The sequence below is a fragment of the Tyto alba genome, unplaced genomic scaffold (assembly GCF_018691265.1).
Source record: "Tyto alba isolate M040663 unplaced genomic scaffold, T.alba_DEE_v4.0 Super-Scaffold_22, whole genome shotgun sequence".
Taxonomy (NCBI): domain Eukaryota; kingdom Metazoa; phylum Chordata; class Aves; order Strigiformes; family Tytonidae; genus Tyto; species Tyto alba.
The window spans coordinates 16,215,294-16,240,124 of NW_024881296.1; the positions used below are offsets into that span (position 1 = coordinate 16,215,294).

General features: G+C 35.3%; 1 protein-coding gene across 9 annotated transcripts in view; it reads right to left on the reverse strand.

Moving 5' to 3' along the window:
- The window catches only part of QKI (QKI, KH domain containing RNA binding), a 165,454-nt gene that overhangs the window by 106,056 nt on the left and 34,567 nt on the right, over nucleotides 1–24,831 (reverse strand). For all 9 annotated transcript variants that reach the window (XM_042796039.1, XM_042796040.1, XM_042796038.1 and 6 more), the window contains exon 2: nucleotides 18,404–18,546. In XM_042796039.1, the coding sequence (XP_042651973.1) occupies nucleotides 18,404–18,546 (143 nt within the window). The remainder of the gene's footprint in view (nucleotides 1–18,403; nucleotides 18,547–24,831) is intronic.

Genomic DNA, 24,831 nt, shown 5'->3' on the forward strand with positions numbered 1-24,831 from the left:
AAAGAAAACTGAAAAGTTGCACTGGTGAAAAAATGAAATAATTAAAATATTTTTCTTTTTCTTAGTTTAGCAAATGGCCAAGCATAATTTTCAGTGCATATGTAATTCACTGAGACTGGTTCCATCTTTGTTTAGTCAGTTGCATACTTTTTTAACACAGATGATGGGGATTTTTTTTCTTTTTTTTTTTGGTTACTAACTCAGTTACCATAATCACTTTTCAACATCAAAGCCAGAGTAGCAGCTCATCTTGTTATGGACAAGAACTGTTAATTATGGTGGAGTAAGACAAGCTTAGTCTAGCTCAAAATTTCTGTCGGAAAAGTATTTTTTTAATGCAAAAAATAAAGGATATGAACTTTACTGTAACGTATTACTAAAATATATAGTATTTTTGAGTCAGAAGAACAAAGTTAACATTCAGTGGTTTGAAGTACATGATACATTATACAAAATTATCAGCATCCAGAGGAATATGAAAATAACACATTAGTGCAGAGGCCTTGCATATTGCACATCTCAGAGGTTACAGTAAAAAAAAACTCAGCTAGTAACAAAGAGTAAATGAGTTCTCTCCATACATTCTCCCTTACGCTTTCCCAGATCTACATCTAACCTAGGTATTATCTAATGCATTTATTGTAGTAGTAATTTTACTAACATTTTAAATTCCTTTAGATTAGATTATTTTTTAATTCTTTTAAGCACAACTTCTTACATCTGTTGCAACAGTATAGATTCCATGAGATCTCCAGAAAGTTTTTCAAGCTCACTAGTGCTCACTGTTTGGGGCAGGGGAGAACACTTTAAATCTCAATTCTAAGGACTGGGGTATTTATGTTGCATGGCATGCGTCAGCCCTCCTCCATGATGTTTAACCTCTAACTCACCTCACGTAGAAAGCTAGTAAAATGGCATCAGTAGAATTTAGGCACTGAATAGTTAACATTATGTTAAGAATGAAAACCTCTTGAACACAAATATGCTGGAAGCCAGCTGGCTGACCAGAGCTGAACATAATATTTAGTATTTGCTGGCCACTTAGTAAATAGACCGTGCCTATACAGAGACTGTACATAGCCTTTTAGCAAGAAACGATACAGATTTATCTGTTTTCCAGTAAAGTTTTAATAAGAAGACAGTAAAGAATCCATGGTGAACAGTGACATTTCATTCTCCATGTGAGATTAAGAACTGCAGCCTTCCCTCCTGGACATCAGCAATACATGCTTTCATGATTTCCAGGATGGATTACCATAATAAACAGTCTGCTCTACCTTAAGAGCTGCTCATTTATTACTGTTTCTTACTAGCAAAGCTCTCTGAGTAACATTAAAATAGGTGGTACAATAAATAAGAAATTCTAGGAATTTTTAATACTAAAAATAAGGATTTTCTTCGTATTTAGATTTTTCTCTTGCACCTACAAAAGTAATTTCATTAGTTACAAGAATCAAAAATATCACACTTTACAATGAGTAACCCGGCACCCCACTCAACTATAAAGGTCTCTTTGCTAGTACCTATTCCTGCAACATAACATTATTTAACAAATTAAAAACTGCTTCAAATTGTGTTCTGGCATATGTTAAAATAAACAGCACACCATGTAATTTCAGATAGAAAAGTGAGGTTGTTTTAATTGGGTGATAGATTTTAATAAACATCTTGCTGCCATAAAAAGTAAATTGTTTTTATGAAGAAGTACTGTACAGTTAGAGCCCCAAGACAGCACAGCAACATTAAAGAACATAACCATCTTAAAACAAAAATATCAACTTATTCCATTTAAAGACATCACAATTCTCCAAGGTTAGTTTTATTGCTAGAGTTGACTTGCTAATTACCAGATTATTTAGATTTGTTTCTGACTGAGCAGAGTATCAGCCACCAATGATCATTCAACAAAGCTCAGAATCTCTTTCTGATCACTTCAACTATAAACTAGACAAACCAGATTGTCCATGTGATGTCAATAAAATATAGTTTTTACTCCGCAGACTGCATTCTAATGCTTAAAATGCTCCTTTTAAAAAAAGGCAAAAAATAAAAATGCATTTATAAGTATAGCTGGGATTTAGAATGAGTTACTAAATCCTTTAAATCCACATTATTCACCTCTAATAACCTCTCTGCTGAAGGCTCTGAGAGCTTGTTTAACTGACAAACAGCTTCACAAACCCCATGTAAATACAATGGATTGGATCTTAAAAAAAGGGGGGGGGGGGGGGGGGGGAAATCAGGCTAGCTTTCCAGGTCATTTTAATAATGGTAATAGAGCTTTCTCTATTAAAGAAGACAGAAATCCCAGAGCACAGCTATTTAAAAAAGAAAAAAGTAATGTGCTGAAGTTTACAACTTTTTTCTCCAAATTCTTACCTTGTATTTTATAAGAGAACCTGAATAAATTATAATGTCTTCAGATTAAATATTTGGTGTTTCCTTCAGATGATCAAATTTTTAAGTAAAATGTGAATGATAGCTAGAAACTTATCTAAATATCAATTTTTAGCACAGAAATTCTAATGCACGACAGAATAAACTAAGCAGTAGCTAAACCTAGTTACTGAATGATTTACAAGTACCCAGAAAAGCCGAATTAGTTTCCTTTGTTACCTGTTTGAACTAGGTATCTGTCAGAACTCGTTATCAAATGCAGCTGTAAGAATTCATGATGTGGTAATTCCTGTACATCCAAGAATCAAAATCTTCAAACTACATTTCTCTTGTTATCTAGCGTACCAACATGATTTTCATTCACACATTCAACAAGAAAACATAACAGTCTTCCCAGAAAATACGTTTTCAGCTCCTCTGGGCAGAAGATTCCACCCGATCTTTTAAACACAATCTGTACATGTGTTATCAAAGGCATAAAAGATGAAAAAAAAATTTTGTATATGTTAACACAAAGATAGGATCTTTAATCTCAAGGGCACAGTTTTGCCAAATTAGCTGCCAAAGAGCTAACATAATTTGTTCACAAATTCTTTGGATAATTTGAAGGTCATTCTATCTGACAACATACCAAAAAAGAAAATATTCTAACCTAGTAATAAAAAAAAAATGCCACATCTAGCCAATTTTCAATTCTGTTTTCTAAAAATTAATGCCAGATGTAGACATTTATGCCAAGACATTTACCCATTTCATTTTTAAATAAGTGATTACCAAGGAGTTTTACTGTCTTAGGATCATGTAAGAATTTTTTCTTTTCAATTTTTACATAGCAAAATTACACATCTATCATATAATTTTGGTATTAGATAATACAACCTTCAGATGGAAGATATCCAAACAAACCAAAAGGAAGATCTAATTTTTTTGAGAAAATTAATGATATACTACTGCCATAAAGACCTTAAATTATATTGTCAAAGAGTCAAGAAACTTTAAAACTCTGCAGAAGTCACAGTGCTTAAGCTGCTTTAAATAGAAGCAGTGTAAATCAGATGAATGGACTACAAAGTTTGAGAGAACTAATGTAAGAGTAACTCTTAAATTATGGATCACTAACACAAAGCTATGAAATTTGTGTCCTTTTGCTCTTTACTATACAGAATTAATAGTCACTTGAGAAAAATATCTAATATTAAAAACAACCAGCACTTGCATTAGATAGGTAGAAGGAATAAAGGAAAGTCTATTAAATTACTGATTTTTACTGATATTTATTCTGATATTTTTGTATAATGTATCGCATAGGAAATATTTGCATTGTCCTAAAAAAAGGTACAAAATTCAAAATGGAGATCCACAGAGGGCTGTTGTGCTAATTCAAAAGGTAACCAGCACTTCATTAATGGTATCATGTATTAAATGCAAGAAAAGACTTTCATATTCGGGGGTGCTGGTGGATGAGAATCCCAACATGACCCAGTAATGTGTGCTTGTAACCCAGAGAGCCAACCATACCCTGGGCTCCATCAAGGGAAGTGTGGCCAGAAGGTCAAAGGAGGGGATTCTCCCTCTCACTCCACTCTTGTGAGACCCCCACCTGGAGTGCTGCGTTCAGCTCTGGGATCCCCAGCATAAGAAGGACAGGGACTTGCTCGAGCGAGCCCAGAGGAGGCCATGAAGATGATCAGGGGCTGGAGCACCTGCCCTGTAAGAACAGGCTGAGAGGGTTGGGGCTGCTCAGCCTGAAGGAGAGGAGGCTCTGGGGAGACCTGATAGTGGCCTTCCAGTAATTAAAGGGGGCTACAGGAAAGGTGGGGAGGGACTCTTGGTCAGGGGGTGTATATGATAGGATGAGGGGTAATGGCTTTAAACTGAAAGAGGGTAGATTTAGATTAGATCTAAGGAAGAAATTCTTCCCTGTGAGGGAGGTGAGGCACTAGCACAGGGTGCCCAGAGCAGCTGTGGCTGCCCCCTCCCTGGAAGGGTTCCAGGCCAGGCTGGACGGGGCTGGGAGCAACCTGGGCTGGGGGAAGGGGTCCCTGCCCCTGGCAGGGGGGGTCGGAACTAAATGAACTTTAAGGTCCTTTCCAATGCAGACCATTCTATGATTCAAATGGCTATATAGCTCCACAGCCATAAATCTCACAATACAGAGGTATATTAAAAAAATTAATCTGACTAATCACAGTACATCAAATTCCCTGAGCAAAGCAGCTCAAATCTCTCTATTCTCTTTTACTCAAGGCCTGAAAACCATATCCGGTTTATCATTATGCTACATGCAGTCCACCTGAACTTTTGCATACCTATTTTAGTACTCCCCACAGAAAAGATAAACACATACAAAGACAATAAATTAATGCATAATGTCTCAAATTGACAGAAAAATAGTTAAAGGAGAAGCTGCTCCTACCATGGGAAAACAACAGCTCTTAAGACAAATGGAATTCATCTGTTATTGTTGCCACCTTCTAAAAGCTGCCAGTAACCTCTTGGGCTACACCTACCTTCTACAAAGGATCCAGCAAATTTTAAGGAAGGGCACATACCAGCTCCTTTTAAGAGGAGGGGAGCTGGAATTTCCTGATCTCTTTCCACTGTGTCAGATTATGCTGCTGAACAAGAAGCTTATCCACATTTAAGAACAAAAAAATGGCAAGTCCTCTCCACTAAAGGCTTTTAGGCTGGAGTACAGTTTTACTCTCTAGTCCACAGCTTCCTTCCTGGAAAGGCTGAGCCCATTCTTTCTCACTTGTTAAACCCAGTGGAAGATTGCCTTTGGGGTGCCCCACCAACACAGACACTTATTACAGATATGAGAGGGAGGACAGAAAGGCTTGTTCATTACTAATCCACCTGTTGAGAAGCCATAAATGAGGTTTCGCTCTTCACTTCTCTTTGGGTCAACTGATAGATGTAAGCCAGGAGAAGCAATCAAATTTGGGTTCAAGAACTTAAGTTCTTGAGAAGAAACAGTAGAAACCTCAAACAACAAGAAGCAGCAAACAATATCAAGCACAATTAACCCTCCAGCTAAGGTGCTGGTCTCATTTCAAGCTTACTTTCTAACAGCCTTTACTGCATGTAAAAGAACTAGATGTAGTTGTAAGTTACATATCAAATATGACACTTTTAGGCAATTAAACACTGATTTTTCCAGACATTAGCTTCCATTTTGAAAACACATCAAATATAAAATCACATTTAAATCATGATACTTTTCTACATCTCTATCAAAGGGAGATATTAAGATATATAAAGTTTATACCATTCGAGAGCATTCATGCTTTCATCTATTATAAAAATAAACATTTTTCTTCCAAATTAAGTATTAAACTGCAAGATACTTAATCAAGTGTCAAAGTATTTCCAAAAGAATCCCATTAAGGATCAAGAAAACATCAAAAGAACATCACTGTAAAATCACCGGAATCAAAAGTAAATAAATTAATTTTTAAAATAACTTTCTTTAGACAGCAAATGAAGTATTCATTTATTTTTGCACTGAACAAGCCATGGAAAACTGCAAAGTTTTAGACTAGTTATATAAAGCTATTTATATAAAATCAAGAATTTTATGTTACTAATAAAAGCACTCTTTCAAAGTTTGTCCTTCCAAACTCTTTAACCTTCTCTGTCATTAGGGCTGACTGATAAGCCACCAGCTGTTTTTTTCTTCCTCGTGCTACAATGCATTCTCTTCCTTTTTAAGGCTAGTATACCCAACCAACAAACAGCAGGACTTAAGCCAGCTGCTAGAATGTCACAAACCTATATATTTAGCTCCCATCTCATTTATTGCCATCCCTCAGTGTCAACCATTTAATGTCCCTTTTGCTCTAGTCTACTGACATTCCTCATTGAACTGACAACACTGCCGGCTGGATTAGCAGCCAGGAGGTACAAGAACACCCAACAACAAAGCAGAGACCTTATCAGTTATCAGAGACAAAAGCCATGCCTTGTCAAAGGTACTCAAGGTGAAAAACATTTGATGTTTTGGTGCCCAGTCCCCCTAATTTCTGATCTCATTTTGACTGCTTACAAATTGTGTAGTTGCTTACATAAATACAAACTTTATAAATTTAGTGAAACAGCAATTTCTTCTATCAGCATGTTTAACTAGCACTGTTTTGTTGTCACATACTAGGACAGAAATCCTCCCGTTTGTACTACGTTGAATTGCACTACTTGCTTCACTCCTGTTTCTCAATGCTTTTCACACATACTAATAAAGTCAGATTTGCTTTCCATTTAAGATTGTTTCAAACATTAACCCTTCCTCATGCCACAAATTTAAAGAAAATCTTAATAGGACAGTTCCATTTCCCTTTCAAGTAACTATAAAATAATATCCCTCAAAATGATTTTTATGCTACATGTTCTGTTCATGCAAAAACACTAATCTAATTACTGTCATATTTTGGAAATAATTGGATTTTAAATTGCTTAGAATTATCAACATAAATGAGAAAGCTGTAAAGATAGACAAATTAACAATTTCATGGTTTTAAAATAGGAATCTCTGTTATCATTAGAGTCCCATTTGCAATGATTTAAAGGCCCACAGTACAGTTTGGTAGTTCCCTCTTTTAAGTGGTCATAAAACCTTTAAACAGTAATTGAAAGATTGTTAACAGAAACTCTTTCAGGAAATCCCATGAACAATCTAATAGTAGGCATGCCTAAGTGCGATAGCGAATAATCCGTTTCATCCTATTCACTAAAATGAGGTTTTCAGAATAGTGACAAGACATCAGTTTCAATAACACCAGGAGAGGAGTAAAAATTGTTCAATTCCATGCTCTACTTGGGAATTGTGACACATTTATCTAGAGAATTAACAAGTTGTGCTGTGTGTAAATCGGTCTCCAAAACCTAATTGTAGGTTCCAGCAGTGCCCTCTAAGCCTCACAGTTTACATCATTAAACTCATATTCCAGTAACAAAGGATCCTCAGGATATACAGTCCAACAACTAATTTCCATAATAATACCTTTTAATTAGATGTGACTACATGTGACATTACCCAAGGCACTTGAAGTTGGCAATTTTGCTGTAGACTACTTCCAATTCTCAGTAATTAGAAGTGAGAAAGATATGTTTAAATTGGAGCACCACTGCAGATGGCGATACTGTTGTTACAAATACTTTGCAAGAATGGAAATTCTGATACGTATGGGACACCACTGCCTTTTTAAAAATTATCAGAGAAATGCAGTCACTTTTCCTCCCCAAAAAGAAGAGCTGATCGAGCAGAAACAGGCTTTGAGGTTATACTTAAGTTTATGCAGAGGAGAGGTGCTTAGTAATCAACTACATTTCAACTTATTAGTGACCAGAACTTTAGACAAAGTTCTGCAACCCTTTCAGGCAACAGACTTCATGCTGAATTATTAGGTGCTTTATAATTCTAAGTTCCAAAAATAAATTTATTAGTCACCTTGAAAAGTGGAAGGCAACATAGAAATTGTACACTCCCAAATCAGAAGACCTTAAAGCTGCAATAAATAAATAGTAATTACTATTTTTTCTTCCACAACTGCACTCTGACATGCAAAGTTGAGGGAGAGAGAAAAAAAAGTAAAGCACCACACCAAACAACAGAGCATCTAAAGCCATGATAAAGATGCATAGTATTGTTTTGTGCAGAAAGGCAGGCATTACCAATGACAGCTGTGATTAAAGTTTCCATATTCAACAAATATATTTGGGGGAAAAATACATTTTATGAAATTTCTGAAGTGAGTGACAAATCCCAGGATTTAACCTTCCTAAACATAAACATGTTTTCCATTCACGTGACTGATTTTAATTACCTAATTTAGCTGACTAAACTGTAATTTATCATCACAGCCAATATTAGATAATTTTTGGTTTGCTCCCTTACTTTTACAGACATTCAAATATTGACAATACAACTGCAATCTGATTAAAGGTCTATGGAAACAAAATGTTTTTTATTAATTTAAGGGGGGGTAGAAGGAAGAAACCAGAATTGTTACCTAGTTTGAGACAAATCAACTTCTGAAATACTTATCTTTAAATCTTTAAATATACTGAAAACGTTCCAAATATTTCAACAATCAGAACTACAAAAGCTCAGCATTAAACAGCAAATTATAATGCTTAGCCACAGGCACTTTGTATATAACAATACATTTCCACGTACATAGTTTGCACTGCATTAGATTCATTAGGAGTTGATTTACTAAACCAGGTTTAAGTTTCATGTCATGAAAATACTGAAACACGTCACAGAAAGTAATTTTAAATTGTTCCATCAAAACAAAAGCAACCCCCCATCCAAAAGTCGAGAACAAAAAACAGTAGGGTTATATAATTGGTAGTGTTTGTCATTCTGCTACAGACCTCAAGTGACATGCTTAAACCAAGTGTAAAAGAAAAATGACTAGTAGCTTTCAATGTCTACTTGCTGTTGTCCTCCCTGTTTCTTCTTCCAAAAATCAGAGATAGGTTCTCAATGTTGATCACATTTAAATGGAAAACTTGAACAATTCCATTCAGCTTCTGAAAATGGTTACAAAAGTGTTCAATATATGTGTACAGCTGCGAGAACCAGTAAATTTGCAAAATTCAAGCCTAGAACTGCAGGAAAACAGGTCAGAAATGCAGAACATAACTCAAATTATAGCCCTCTAGATATTTCCTTTAGTGCTTCAACATCTAATCCACCTTGTTTGCTTTAAATGACTTCTGCTAAAAACTGTTATATTACCAAATTTTAACTCTCTGATCTATCTGTAAGAAGACAAATGAGGCAAAACTGAAAAGCACCTGCAAAACCTTAAAAAGCTCAACTGGACAGGAGCATTTAAGGGTACAAGTCTCATGACACATGCATTATATAGTGTTATGCGCTTCAGCCAGCATCAAGCACCACAGAGTAGCAATTTTACAGTCTAGTATTACAGTAATAATAGCACCTTTGCATATTAAACCATAGTGAATCTATTATCCTAAACATTTACAGTTACAACTCTAAAATAGCAGCATATCAACGATTACTACGTTCAGGCTTCATTTCTAACTAGCTTTTTCCTTTTAGCAAGGGGCTTTTGGAGTAAGAAGACAGACACATGACCACGTTCAACAGTTCTGTGATCACCACCACCTACAGACATTGCAACAAAAGAGGAACTGCCTCGTATTTACCACAGGAAAAAAGGCATGAGAAAGAGTTATCATAAAGCTCTGAGATGCCCTTCAGGTTCACATGCCAATCTACCTGTCTGTAGCAATACATATCTCTATATCCTAAGTTATCTTCCAAACCGGAGTTCCAAGTCTCTTGTTTAGCTTGCCCATCTGTTGACTCCCTGAAGAAACTACAATCCTTCAGAAAGGCTCAGAAGCCTTTATTCTCAACTTTTCAGATCTCAAGGACAACATTTTTACTTGTGGAAACTAAAAAAAAATTACACAAAATATTATTTTGGCCAGACTGACTTGAAAACATACAGAGATCAAAGACCAAGAAATAATATTTCAGCATTTGTGTTGAGTGACAGCAATTTTGCTTTGCTTTTAATGCAAGTGACATTCACTTTAAAAACAACAGTAATCAAATAGAGTCAAATGAGTTCAAACTGTAAAATTCAAACAAATGGGTTGAACAGTATAACCCAGCAGTTTAATTATGTTAATTTGAATAATATATTCGTTATCATCAGTACTTAAGATATATTAGCAAGATAACAACACGTCATTTCCACTACTCACAATAATAAATTTGGAACAGCAATACAGAGATATTTCATGCAGCATTCACATTTTTAGACCACTTGCCCTTAGTGGGAGAAAAAAAAATAGTCTGAGAAACTGCTGCATATTTAAGACAACTTTAAATCATGATTCAGTTGACAATCTTCCCAAAGCAAGCAGTCCCTGTATCACTGACAATAGGGCAAAGCCCTCAGTGTCCTCTGACACTACACATCATAACGTTTATAACTAGAATGAACTTGAATTTTTAGGTCACTATGTTCTCATTGTTTATAAACCACACAGCTGAAAGATATCGATCAAGCTTATGTCAGTACTCTGAAGATATAGAAGCTTCTGAAAAAGCATTAATCAACCTAAGCAACTTAACTTTTAAGTGTTGGGTAGATGAATGTACACCATTAGGACAGGTACAGGAGCCTTTCTGGAAGACAGGAGGTACTACGCTATATAATCAGGGACAACTAAAATGAGTGCAAGTTAAGGTGTAAAAAGGAACTGGCTGATCAACAACCAGCCTTATTTTTCTCAAAATATTGAGAGTATATGAAAAAAAAAACAATGCATGCAGTTTCAAGGAAGTGTAGCAGAATTCAAAAGGAATCAGTGGCTTCACAGCATTGAACTATTTCACACTGCTCTTAAGAGAAAAGAAACATAAAAGCTTGGAATCTTGAATTAATATTATACCAAAGTAACTGAAATGAAATAACTGCATCCAACTACTGTTCTTAGTGGCTTTAAAAAACAGCAGAGACTAACTGAATAAATTGAGTAGATCCATTCAATGATAGATGAATGCCTATTAGCTACACAATCTCAAAATCTCCTACGCATAGAGATCAACTGAGGTAGCAGTTGTGTTTTCTTCTAAATCCAATGTTCAGAACTAAGGCAAGTTAACAACAGTTCCTAAGGTATGAAACAAAGCACAGAAGAAGAAAGGAAAGCTCTAAACAGAAAGATGATTCATTCACAAGCTGGTATTTGTGTATAATCTTCCTCTCAACAAAAATCATGGAAAAAGACCAAGTGACCAGCACTGATGAGACAAAAATGCGAAGAACAACAATCCCGTTCCTTTGCATTATGGATCAGAATCCATATTAATTATGAATCAGAAATCAATGCTATAATACAATATTACACTGAAGACTTTTCCTTGATTAGTGACATACACTTTAAAACGTATTAATGAGTTAAGAACTTAAGAAACAGCAGTGCCTAAAACCAGCACACCTCTTTAAAATACCTAGCAATTGTTCTTGCTTAAAAGGCAACTTTTTAAAAATAATATGCACCCCCAAGGCTTGTTGCAGACTTATTCTAGCAATAAACTTTAACAGACTTTTTATTACTGAGGACATGTAAACTGGTTTTTACCCGAGTGTATGATTTAGGAGAGATACATGGAAAATATCAGGTTGATATTTTGATTAGTACTCAAAAATACTTTTAATACCAATTCAGGATGGGGCTTGGTGCCTTATCCTGGCGAAACATGGAGTAAGCATAACTAGTGAAGACTTGCATTTCACTGATCTACCTATATGAAGTTACAGAACTCATGCTTTCCTCTGACAAGAAAGTATTTAATTACTTTTGCAAGGGCAACTTCATAAAAACCTGAGGACAAAAACAGTAATATATAAACTCACAGAGATACTAAAAAGAAGGAAATATCTAATATGCCTGTCAAAAGCTCATTGACCACCACAGTGGGGGTGGGGGAATAAAAAAAAAAAAAAAAAAAAACAAAAAAAAAACCAACAGCATGTTATTATAATTGCCAAGTTAAGTTTCTGGGGAAAGTATAGCAGCTCAGTGTTAGAGGTCTCCTTTGTTAACTAACTTGAGGAAAAGAAGTTTAAAACACTCTTCGTTCTCAAGAAATGGGGTTTCTCTCTGTATTTCCTACCTCCTTAAAACACTCTACTTCTCAACTACATACCCCACCCTTCAGGAGTCAACTTCAGCTCTCTCAAGAAAAAGGAAGATCTATTCTTGACTTCAAATAACTGAGTGCATCTACTAAGGATTCTGATGCCTAAACAGTAATCTGTAAATCCACATACATATTTTTAAACACAGATCTACCTTGCTCTATGAAGTATGCTTTTGGCCCTTAATGATGTATTTCCATATTTACTGCAGTCCCCAATCCTAGTTAAGAGTACATGGGATGCTAATTTACAAAGCACCACCAAATTCAGCAGGTGCACCCAAGTGTGCCTGACCTATTCACAATAGAGAGCAAAAATGTCATGCTGAACCACTTCCTCCTCTCTGTAAAAAACCCTTCTTTACTATAATAAACATTTGAAAGAACAGATTCAACAAAAAGCCAATGAAAAACAAAATCAATATTCCACAAATCTCTCAGCCCCACAACTGACCTTTCATTATTTGTATTTTCACATAACCCTTCAGTACTCAGTCTTCTAAGAGCTACTACACAAAGACTAAATTCTGAGGGAAAACAGTTCAGCAAATGGAAACATGTACAAACTGATACAACAGAGTTGTAGTAAATCGTCACCTGAAGCCATGCACTCAAATATTTTTGTAGTCTATGAACTAAAGAAATATATATTCATAAAGTGCAGAATTCTAAAACAAAAGAGGGTATTAAGAAAACAGCTCAGATCAAATAGATTGCCCATTGAAAGCCTAACTCTGCAGAGGCAATTACAACTGAGAGACAAGACCTAATGAAAGGCACCATGCAAGCAAAACCAAGCATGATATATGTCAACTACTAGGTCTTCACTTGTTCTTCAAAAAGTTCAGCTGGACACATCCTCAAATTTTGTGATTCCCAAATTAACCATTTTTAGTAAGATTAATGTATTCTAACTAAAAGTTTATATATTTCATTCACAGAAAAACATCAGGCATCTACAAACTCTTTAGACTAGTTTTCTAGCTTACCGTTCTCCTTCAGCACTTGCCTTCCCACACACACACTCCTCTTCATCTATAGCGTACAGAAGGCACTCAGATGTCTCACACTAGCTGTTAATGTCAAATTAGAGGACTCCTACCCTTGAGTTGGACCTGTATAGTCACTAAACAAGAAAAACAATCCACTGTTTTCTGCTAGTAGTGCCATATACATGCTGGACATCACTAAAAGTTTAATCCTATGATGTTAATTTTAAGAAGTTACCAACACAAGCATCACCATAGCAAACTGGTATCCTAACAAATATGTTCAACTTGTGTATCTGTACCAGATGCAAATAATTTATTTTCCAAGATTTCCAAATTTATTTTGAAAAATATTAAGGGAAACATTGTCTCTAGCCAAAGCAAACGCTAATTACTTAGTCTTTATTTGTCTTGCCTTCACCCTGCCTTCCTTTTTTTATTATTTACACACACATGCAAAACAGAATATATGCAAGTAGTTAAAGAGTAAAATTTTTAAGTAAGAATGAAATGGGAATATTAGAAGATAAATGACTAGGTAATCAATTGTCTAACTTGATTGCACTCAATGCTTGAAGAGTTAAATGGGAAAGAAATAACTCTCACAAACATGAGATACAGACCAAGATCACTGGTACTGCTGAACTGATGCTGAACCTGCAATATTACCATCAGAGACTAAAGGACAGGGCTTTTATCTCCAGTGTATTCTAGACTGTCTTCCATCCATTTGCCTCTTTGGACAAACATGCTCTGGAGATTTGACAGGCTTATTTCTGAATAAAATTATGACAATATATGTCAACTTTCAGCAAGGTGCTACCAAAAATAGTAAGCTATTGAGCGTAAACAAGGGCTCAAAAGGCGAATCAGATGGTCAGTAACAGAAGAATATCAAAACATTAGACAGAAAATGTAAAAAAAAAATCTTCATACAAATATTAAGGTACGTCTCCATTTTATTAGCATCTAAACAAAGGGGACCTTTCTCAATGAATCCATTCCCTTACCATTTGCAACAAGAGTATATAAAGCCTCTCAGAAATATATGAAGGTCAAACTCAAAGTTAAATTTCTGGCTCCCACTAATTCTACTAGAATGTTTTTCCAAATACCTGATTAAGACTGGAAATTAGTAATCAAACTATTTTTGTTATTTCATATATATTTGTATTTGTATCAATAGTTGACCTTTTGCCGAAACTTTCTTCAGCCCCACTGGTACTCTGTAGTTCAAATTTATTTACAGAGACCAGTTATATTTTCTCTTTCCGTCCTATTCCAAGGATAAACAAGGCCAGCTCTTTTAGCCTTCCCCCCTGTTTACCATTTGGGAATGAAGAGCTTAACTAAAAGAATCAGAACAATAAATAAAGAAGATGTTATCATTTTCCTAATCCATATTAGGGATGCTATTAAACTCTGATATTACCAAATTGAAAAAGGATTTAAATGTTTTGTCAGTGAGTTCCCCATAGTAAAATGAATCCCTATGTTCATCGTTCTGTTGTATTAATTAAACAGTTTTAACTAAAATGGTCAGAAAGTATGCACAAGCTGTTTATCACTGCTGGCCTTTGAGCTTCAGTATACTCAAAGGACATACTACTTTAGATGCGGTAATTACTGAGTTCTTACATTTTTACTGAAGAGGCACAGAAGAGTTCCAACAGAGAATTTCACATTAATCAGAGTTAACAGAGTACTTATTAATAATAAAGCCATGATTATAATAGAAAAACATTTATTCTGTCCAGCATTTGTAGGTACTAATTCCAAAAACTGTTTAAATTGATATCAGACAGAAAGTTTAGTCTCAGCTCTTTAGGGAAATTCAAGAAAATTAATCATTTATCTGAAGCATAAGAAATGCTAAAGACTATTAACTATTCACCCACAAACAATAGCATATCCTCCATTCTTCTGCTTCCTAAGAGTTCAGTAATTTTCCTGACAACTTGTCATCTTAGCTTTTTAAACTCTGATGGAAGATATTTCTCCATGAATTGGAAATGCCTTCAAACTGCAACACCAAAGTCTTAAATAAGCATACGAAGATTTAACTGTAGAGAGAACACATTTTTAACTGAAGGGCATATTATGGGCAACTAATGGAATTTAATCTTCAGAGTGCCCTATGCACAATTTCTCTCTCAAGCTGCAGAAGCACGTACATGGTTCAGAAAAGCTAAGTAGCTCAAATCTCAGTTTTAAGATTAAAATTTCTATAAAGATTTAACACCTTCCAAGAGTGCTAGAAGAAAACAATATATACAATTATAGACAATTGCAGTACGGTAGCTTGCAATGGAAAAACAATGAGCCAGAAAGCAGACCAGCCCAACAAATATACAATTTATCAGACTGTGATTACATCATGGAAAAACGTTCCTTATCAATATGACATATAAAAGAATTAGTTATTCTTTAGCAAGATTTTTGCATCTCTTCCACTTACTAGTACAGAAGTGGAAGTACAGACTCTATACAGTCAGCATTTAAAAACTACAAGTTGTTTCAAAAAATAAATTTATTGGAAAGTTGAAGCTAGCATCAACTATGGTCTTAGAACAACAATTAGAATAAAACTACTCAATAAGCAGTCATATGAAAAACTAAAATATTAAGAGAGTACGGGGAATTTTATATATTTATTTTAGCTTTGTAATTACTTTATATATTCTTTCCTCTGTGTAGGTACTCAAAGGACATTCAAACAGTAATATCAAAGTAATGTAGCCTATGAAAATGTACTGTTTCATCTTTTATACACATATGTATATATGTATGTTTATATATACATATATAAAACATAAGTTTGTTTAAATTTATGGAAGACCATTTTTTAATCTCACGATTAATTTACAATTCTGTGCACAAAATGGCACTATAGTACTATTCAGTATTCATTACAGTCAACTAATCTATATGCTTAAAACTGCAAGTTAAAAATATTTACTAGAACGAAAGTTTATTAGAACATCGTAAAATCTTTTTTTTTGTTTTGTTTTTCTGTTTTGCTTTGTTTTTTTTTCCCTGTTATTAAAAATATTACTAAATCTACCTCAGAAAACAGTTTCTGTTCACTCTTTATGTCTTTGTAATGTATAACAAGATGGTTGGAAGGGAATGATGGCAATAGAATTAACTGGATTTATCTGACAAACTCACTCTGATAGTCTGCACGGCATGTCTTCCCTGCGTCTGATTGCATCAATTGCTAGAAGTTTCATGTAACACTGTGTGATTACAATGAAGTTACCTTTACAGGTGAAAATAATCTTTACAAGTGAATTTTACAGGTAATTTTAAGACAAGTTGGAATCACTGTACTCCAGACCTTCTGAATGCTGTACTAGCCTGAATGCAAAGCAAGTTATTTAATTTCTAACTTGCAGAAAGATCTTTGAAAGGGTCTACACAGAAGTTACCTATGTAGTACATTCTAGTTGCTTAACCAACTATTGAGGCTGTACAGATCCCATTCTGAGGGGCGACAAAAAAATACAGACAACACTTTAACAGGCAGGAGCACATAGAGAACAGCTGGGCTTGTCTCCCCAGTGAAGCCTGAACTGCCAAGTACCACCACAGTGGTAGAAACTATACATTTTCTAGCAAACATTTCACATCTTCTCACAAGAATCAACTACCTTTTTATTCCAGGTCACATGTATAGAAATGACAAGTCTCTCCAACTTCTGAATTTGTAAGAGTTTACTAAATTAGTGACCACTTCAAGGGCATTCCTCTGAAGGCCCAAAAAGAACTATCAGTAGCTAGAGAAATCGTACACCCAAAGGTACACCAACTGGCAGTGAAAAGCTAAGCTACTACACCCTTTATTTCTAGAAGAAAAGCTTAATATTAATTACAGGAAATCCAACCCCATTTTCTTCCTCCTATCTCGTGAACCTGGTACAGCAAGCATCCAGTTCTGTAAAAAGTAGAGCCAATAACTAAAGCAACTTTTTGCAAAGAATGCATTGTCAAGTTATAAAACCAAGATTTCAACAATTAAGATATGTTTTAAAAAGCAAATAATCAATATAAGGCTAAGGTATGTACAGATACCTAAGTACAGAGGTATTTACATTGCTTTACGGAATAATTGCATAGCACAGTTCTTCTCGAAAATCTGTAATTCCAAGGAGTTTCAAAAGAATTAATGTTTATGATGCGCAGATAGATATGTATGCATGTACATAGGTGTATATAGATATGCATATGCATACATTTCATTTGGAAGAAAAACAGAAGGGAAAGGGAGAGAGATGTCCTTACTGCCAATGCAAATTCTCTGAACACTTTTCCCAGTACAGGTATTTTAACCCAAAAGCAACAAATAATGACTGAATAATAATTTGCACTTAATTTTCTTAAGACTATTGCACTATCAGGTTTTATTTAGAGCTCTGTATGTTCTAAGCAGCATTAAAATAATGAAACTCAATTTAGAAAGCTTAATCTAATTGATACAAAGAAAAGCCACAGAAATACGCGTTACTTCGAGTTTTTGCTGTTCTGGACTGCCTTCCACTTCACACCACTTCACTATGCAAATGCCTCACTTGGACCCTGCACTCCTCCACTGCAACAGGACTTCTAAATTCTATTAGGGGGGAACAACACGATTTCCTACTTTGTCAGTGATCAATGAAAATGGTTGGTATAGATCTTGACAGGATTGTTCTTCCCCGAGTTGTTTTAAGAAACCATTCAGACCACAGGAGTTCTAAATAATTCTTCTAGTTAAATGAAACCATTTTCCCTCAAAAAGGTAGGTGTACAACAGAACAGAACAGCCAAAGGAGAACATACCACTGGCATGCATGCAAGGAGCTTTGCTTAAGAGGAGGCGTGGGGGAACTAGCCCCAAGATAAAGAAACTTCTCTACGCAACAGAACTGGTTTTATGTAGGTATGTGACAAACAGTAACTGAGATTAAGTACAATCTCCAAAAGATCTCTAAAGATTCTTCAGCTGACTCAGAGACATACTAAGAGGTAAAAACACTGTCCCGAGAACTAATTCCCTCATAATACTCAATACACAGTGTCTCAGGACTGACAGTACTGAACGAAGAAGATAATTCAGATCTTAGATCAACAGCTTTATAATCCATACTATCTTGGTATTTAACACAACCTTCTTGCATTCACACTCACTACAAATCAAGCCACCAAGTGGAACATACACTGCTTCCCTAAGTAGTATCGTCAGAAGCAATTCAACATGATCCAAGGGTAGCATCACATGAAATTTACATTTGAAGACAACCACAAGGATCAAAAAATAATTTAGGGACTAAAAAGATATACTTACATCTGGATATTCTTTTACAGGCACATATAGTTTCTCTTGTAACTGTACAATAGGTCCCACAGCATCTGGTAATTCTGCACTTCTCTTCTCCGTACTACCATTTAATGTGTCGTTATACATGTCTTTCCGTACTCTGCTAATTTCTGTGGGGGGAAAAACGTATATTAGGTATTAAATACAGTAACAGATTATAATCTAACATGACAGTCTTCTCTTTCTAATCTTTATCAAATCTTAATGCCACTTTCTTCCTCTCTTCATGGTAACTTGAAAGAAAAAACCTACTCTCGTTTTGTTTAGTTTTTTTGTATTTTGGTTTGTGGGGCGTTTTTTGGGTTTGTTTTTTTTTGAATTGCAGCACTGATCTTAAATGTTTTCTTCATTTCTGTAAATTTGCTGCCTACTCATCCCATTTATGGAATTCAGCTATTTTTATGTGCAGCTCCTTAGAACACTTACCAGATTGTTCACATAATTTAAAATGTGTATAAAAACAGTTCTTTTATGTATTTTGTATTTTTTATAATAAAGCATCTAGAAAGACAAAAAAAAATAAGCACCTAACATAAAAAACACAAAAATGCATCTATACAGTAATATTTGCTAGTTAAGAGATTAACTACAGCATTTGAAAATGAAATGGTACACCTTGCAGCAATAAGAAATCTGACAACTCAAGGGTGCAGTTACTGAGCACACGGTGTGACAACGAACTAGTAAATATTGTCCTACTGACTACCCCTGCAGTGAGATAATGAAAAAATGAAAACAAGCATGGTATCAGAGACCTGGGCAACCTCTATATACACCCAGAAGTGCTATTACTTCATTGCAAAGTAATGAAAAACTCTCTGACAGCACCAGAGAATATCACAGGTGGACTTACAAGCACTATTTCTACCAATTAACACCTGTATTACCCACACCTTGAGGTATTTACTTACAAGATGCAGCTAAGTAGTTACAAACAAGGTAGTTAAAAATGGGTAATTTGATTCAAATCCTGATTAGTTTCAATGACCTGTAACAATCTGAGAATGGACACAAAGCTTTCTCTTATTCAACCAAAAACCATATTTAACAAGAGCCTGTATCTCATGTCTAGAACTGTTAAACTGGTATTCAAATTGCTTCTATAAGAACGAAAAAAAAACACGTTTCATAACTTACAGAATCCCAACTAGTTTAACATTTTTTCAATCAGTTTATTGCAATATCACTAAAGAATTACTTAAAACAAATGTATTAACCAGGTTCCAAACTGAAAACTAACATTTAAACAGGCATTGTACCCAAAGCATTAAGACTTATGATACTATGGGCTGTAAAGCAAAACCATATAGCAATAATTCCAGTCTTTTACTTAGAATCATTACAACTGCTTTCAAAATCTTCACAAAATGAAACTGAAAACAGAAATTTTATGTTTTCATCTGACCACAGGAAGTCACAGAAATGAGAAGACACTTGAAACTCTAGCAGTAGGGAGGAGATTAATATAGCCTCTGTTTCATAATCAAATTCTCTGACGAATGATTTATAGCTGAGATTTCACCACTTGAAAAGCTCGGTGGGAGAGGGAGAGCATCAGAAACAAATCTCTGAAATACAGTAGACCTATTTTCAACCAAGTTAGTCTGAATTAATTCTAACAAACCTACTCTGCATATTCAAGAACAAGTTGTTTCTCTGCTGGAAACTGACATATTCAATCATGTATACCATATAAAGATTTGGTGGTTAACATCTGTTCAGAAAGGAGAACACAAATTTCGTCATCATATAATCATAGCTCAAGGAAAAAATCCACAGCTGCTTCTGCACTGACAATTTTGGCAACAGGCACAAAATCCTCAGAACTACAAGCAGTATTTATACTGGCTTCAGTATATAAAGAAATTCTTTAGCACATCTCTTTGAACAAATATTATTATCTTTTGGCAGACTTTGTTTCCTTTTCATTCTCTTCAGATTTTCCATTAACTTACACTGCACTGAAACAAGCTAGGGTGATCTGCCGAAGTACTGAAGCATAAGTAGCAACATGGTCATTTTTATTTATATTTGGCAGCTACAGAGTAGTTGCACTGAAAATTTCATTTTAAATTGTATCTTTCATGTAGAATATAATCACTAACATTAGATTATAGAAACTCTCCCAGTTTTCACATGAGAAAGAACATTTATTTTCATCTTTCTCTTGCAAATACTCATATGTCACATTCATAAACACTGTAGAGCCAAACATTCAGAACATGCATAGATAGTATGATAAACTGACTTGAGGACTACCACTGAATTCTGACTTGTGTGAAACCTAAGCCATCTATCACGCCTCAAACATTATATAGAGTGAAGACAACTACCAGCTCAGGATCTTCTACTCTACTACAGGACCAGATATCTGGAATATAGTTTTCTTTTCATATGTAAGTTTTTATCTTATGTCTCTACACGCAAGACACTGGTAACACTGACAAACATCAGGACAGGGATAGTCAGCTACATGAACTCAGCATTATCATTGGCTCCTCAAGTACTACTGTTTCTCCTGCTTCCTGGCATTTTATCTTTACTCTTGAGATAGATACTTTACCTAAGATCTCAGAAGAAACATTCAGAAGAAACATTCAGAACCAGTAGGTGAAACAACAATCATGTATTCCCAGTTTTTAACTGCTGATCAAGTCTACAAACTGCCTTTCTGTATAATACACTACCTAGGAGCTTCTCTTTTTGCTTATATTTGGCAGAACTGAAGGACTGCTGCTAAAATTATAAAATAATTAAGTCAAATCTCCAGTTCACCCATTCTTTCTCATCTCTAACTATGGATAGAACACAACCTATCTTCCTTCCCAACACAAGCATTCTCCCAAATACACAACTTGAAGTTATTTATCTGCTTAATATGCATCCCCCTTTTTTTCCAGATTCTGATGAATCTTTTTACACGTCTTCAAGATTATTTTTTTTCTTTTACGACTAACACCAGTTTTCTCAGATACCTGCCTCTTTTCTAATTGCACCTCTCGTGTCTCAACTAGAGCCCATACAAAGTACTGAACTTTGATCACACAATCTTTCCTTATACTGTCCCCATTAAACCAAATTCAAGCCTCTGGTCTATTTACCACTCACTTTAAGCAGTTATACACATCTGCAGGACTATCTGCTACTGTATTTCCAGCATCTCCCTCAAGAGTTTATCAGAAGTGCAGTAAGATTACAGAAAGCCTCACCAGCAGCATGTTAGAAAAGCTAGAAGTTCTATCTCCCTTCACCTCTAGCAAGTATCAGTTTTATTCTGTTCTGCAATATCTAAAATTCCACGGACAGGAATAATACAAAAGTAGGAAGGTCACATCCTTAAAGCACACCTTCTTATTTTTTACCACTGAATCTATGTATCAGTAAAAATAAAAGGAACTCAACTAAACACCCTTTCATTTAGATTTATTTCACATCATTTCTTACACACTACCAAGCAGATGTCTCGTCCTCCCTTCCCAAAACTTTTTGGCATGTCTCATGAAATCACACTTTCCAAGTTCATTTACAAGGCTTTAGCTCTTCCACATTACAATTCTTTACAAATTCTTCCATCATGGTATCTCACAGGAAGCCAACTGATTTAGAGTAAGAAAAGCTTTACATTCAAAATGAATATTTAAGTACAGTTCTAACTACTTTACCTCTATCTTAACTCTGCAGTAGTAATTATGTTGTATAACACTCGAGGGATTTAAAAGAGAGTTAGTAAGGAGAGATATATTATAATTAATTAATATTAAGCTCAACTTGACCTGGCAATGTGTACTCGCAGCCCAGAAAGCCAACCATATCCTGGGCTGCATCAAGAGAAGCATGACCAACAGGTCAAGGGAGGTGATTCTCCCTCTCTACTCCACTCTCGTGAGACCCCACATGGAGTGCTGTGTTCAGCTCTGTGGCCCCCAGCAGGTCCAGAAGAGATCACGAAGACAATCAAGGGGCTGGAGCACCTCCCCTGTAAGAACAGGCTGAGAGAGTTGGGGTTGTTCAGCCTGGAGAAGAGAAGGCTCTGGGGAGACGTTCTAGTGATCTCCCAGTTCTTAAAGGGGGCTATAGGAAAGGTAGGAAGGACTTTTTATCAGGGAGTATAGGGATAGGACAAGGGTTAATGGTTTTAAACTGAGAGGATAGATTTAGATTAGATGTAAGGAAGAAATTCTTCACTGTGCGGGTGGTGAGGCACTGGCCCAGGGTGCCCAGAGCAGCTGTGGCTGCCCCCTCCCTGGAAGGGTTCCAGGCCAGGCTGGACGGGGCTTGGAGCAACCAGGTCCAGTGGAAATTGTTTGGAACTAGATGATTTTTAAGGTCTCTTCCAAGCCAAACCATTCTATGATTCTATGATAATAGTAAAGATGGCTAAAGAATACATACAGCAGCTTCACTGAAACTCTAAAACCTGTGAGCTCTGCAAATGCAGTAATAGGCCTCCCTTTGAAAAAGCCAAGTACCCATCTCTACTGTAGATAGAAGCAGAAACTCATATGAAGAATTTCAAAATTCACATTATTCACTGTTAATAATACCACGGTCTGTTCGTTTTAACAGTACGTTTAGAAATAAATGACAAATTTGTCTTGCTCACAGCAGAGCAAGAGAGATATAGATAGATAAAGACAAACTGTGTTCAATACAATTATCTTGTACCTTAATATGGCAGTCACCTATGGTGGCAATGACATGTATTCTGGTCCAGGAGAACATTTGTCTTTCTCTGTTCCTGAAAACTATGGCAGTAACGTAATCTTTTGTTTCCGTAATCTACAGGTAGTATTTTTCAAACTCTAACACCTTTCTAAGATATGATCTGAAGAAGGACACACTGTTTATACTGACTACATTGCCTACAGAGATGTAGCTTTTTGATTTCTTCATGACACTTAATGATAAAGTATTCTTCCCTCTTCAGCACAGAAAAGACTGTGTTTAGATGAATGTTTGTCAACTCATTAAAAACCACCAAGAATTTTCTGCTTTTCAGCTGTCAATTTTCATTCCCTCAAAGGAAGTAAGACTCTGCACATGTGTTTAAGACTGTTGGATTACAACGTAAAATGGGTTGACATAAATCACTCAGCAAGCATATTCAAAGCAGGAAATCACCAAAAAGGTTCAAATTCTCTCCTACCACTTTCAGAGATGCAAACCACCCTCACCCTCAGTGCCCACCGTTTTAGAATTTCTCATCACAAAAGCTTCATTCTAAATTATAAAGCTTTACCTTTTGAAAGAAGAGCAGATTTGGACACTGTTTTTAAACCAGAGCATTCCTCAATGCAGTTTAAACTAGAAATAACAATTTGAAGAACTGAAACAAACCTTGTGACATTAAGAATTTGCTCCAATTTAGCTACAGCCATTTAAACAGAGCTAAACTATCCCAGTCTCAGTCTATGTTTCTTTCCTAACACAACATTAAGCCTTCAATACACACAGAATCTAATTCTTTAAACTGATGAAAGTAAGAATTGTTTATCTGTCACAGAAGTGTCACTTATCTATCATTCTTGATTTTTACAATACATAGCAAATAGGGGTGGAGCAAACCAATAGCCACAATCAGCAAGACATTCAGAATAAATCAAAACAATAACCATCTTGTAACATCAGTTAGCATGCTTTCTTAAGGAAGCAAAGCACCACACTCAATCACAAGCTAGTTTCCATATTAAAAAAAAAAAATTATGAGCAAATTTTTTGAAGTTAAATTTTTAAGAGGTATGGTGATAAAAACAGTTATGCTCATATAGCTTAAAAAACTACAAGGTACTTGGATCTCAGTGATGCATAGAACATTCAGTTTCAGTTTTCTACTTTCTCACAGAAGTCAAGTTCTGTCCAAAATATCAATGACACCAAATTTTTTACATACAGTATAATTTTATATGTTTTGACACAAAGAGTTAATTCTTACAGTAAATTTGCTTCTCACACACTACGTCACTAGAAACAAGCATAAATAATGCCTTCAATATTTTCACTTTTTTTTTTTTTGTGAAAAGTGAAAGATTCTGATAACTATCTATCAGAAACAACTTAAATAAGTCCACTCAAATGCAGGAGTTCAGGATGCATTGAGCTGAGGGGGCAAGAGGGGAAAATGACCGATTCAAGTCCCTTCTCATTCCTTATTACTAAGAAGTTTCATGAGGTTTTTTTGAATGTGAAATGCAATGAAATGTGTGCAAAAAGTTAATAATTTTTAAAATTTTTTTTGCTGAACATAACTGCTGGTGGATTAATTTAGAAATTTGAAAGGTGCTTTTAAGAAACACAGTATTTTTTTTCCAATTCTTTTGCAATCAGATCAGTCCCCAAAGTAGTAAACAAAGGTTACAAACATTCTAATATACAGACATACAATTATCACTTTGTAG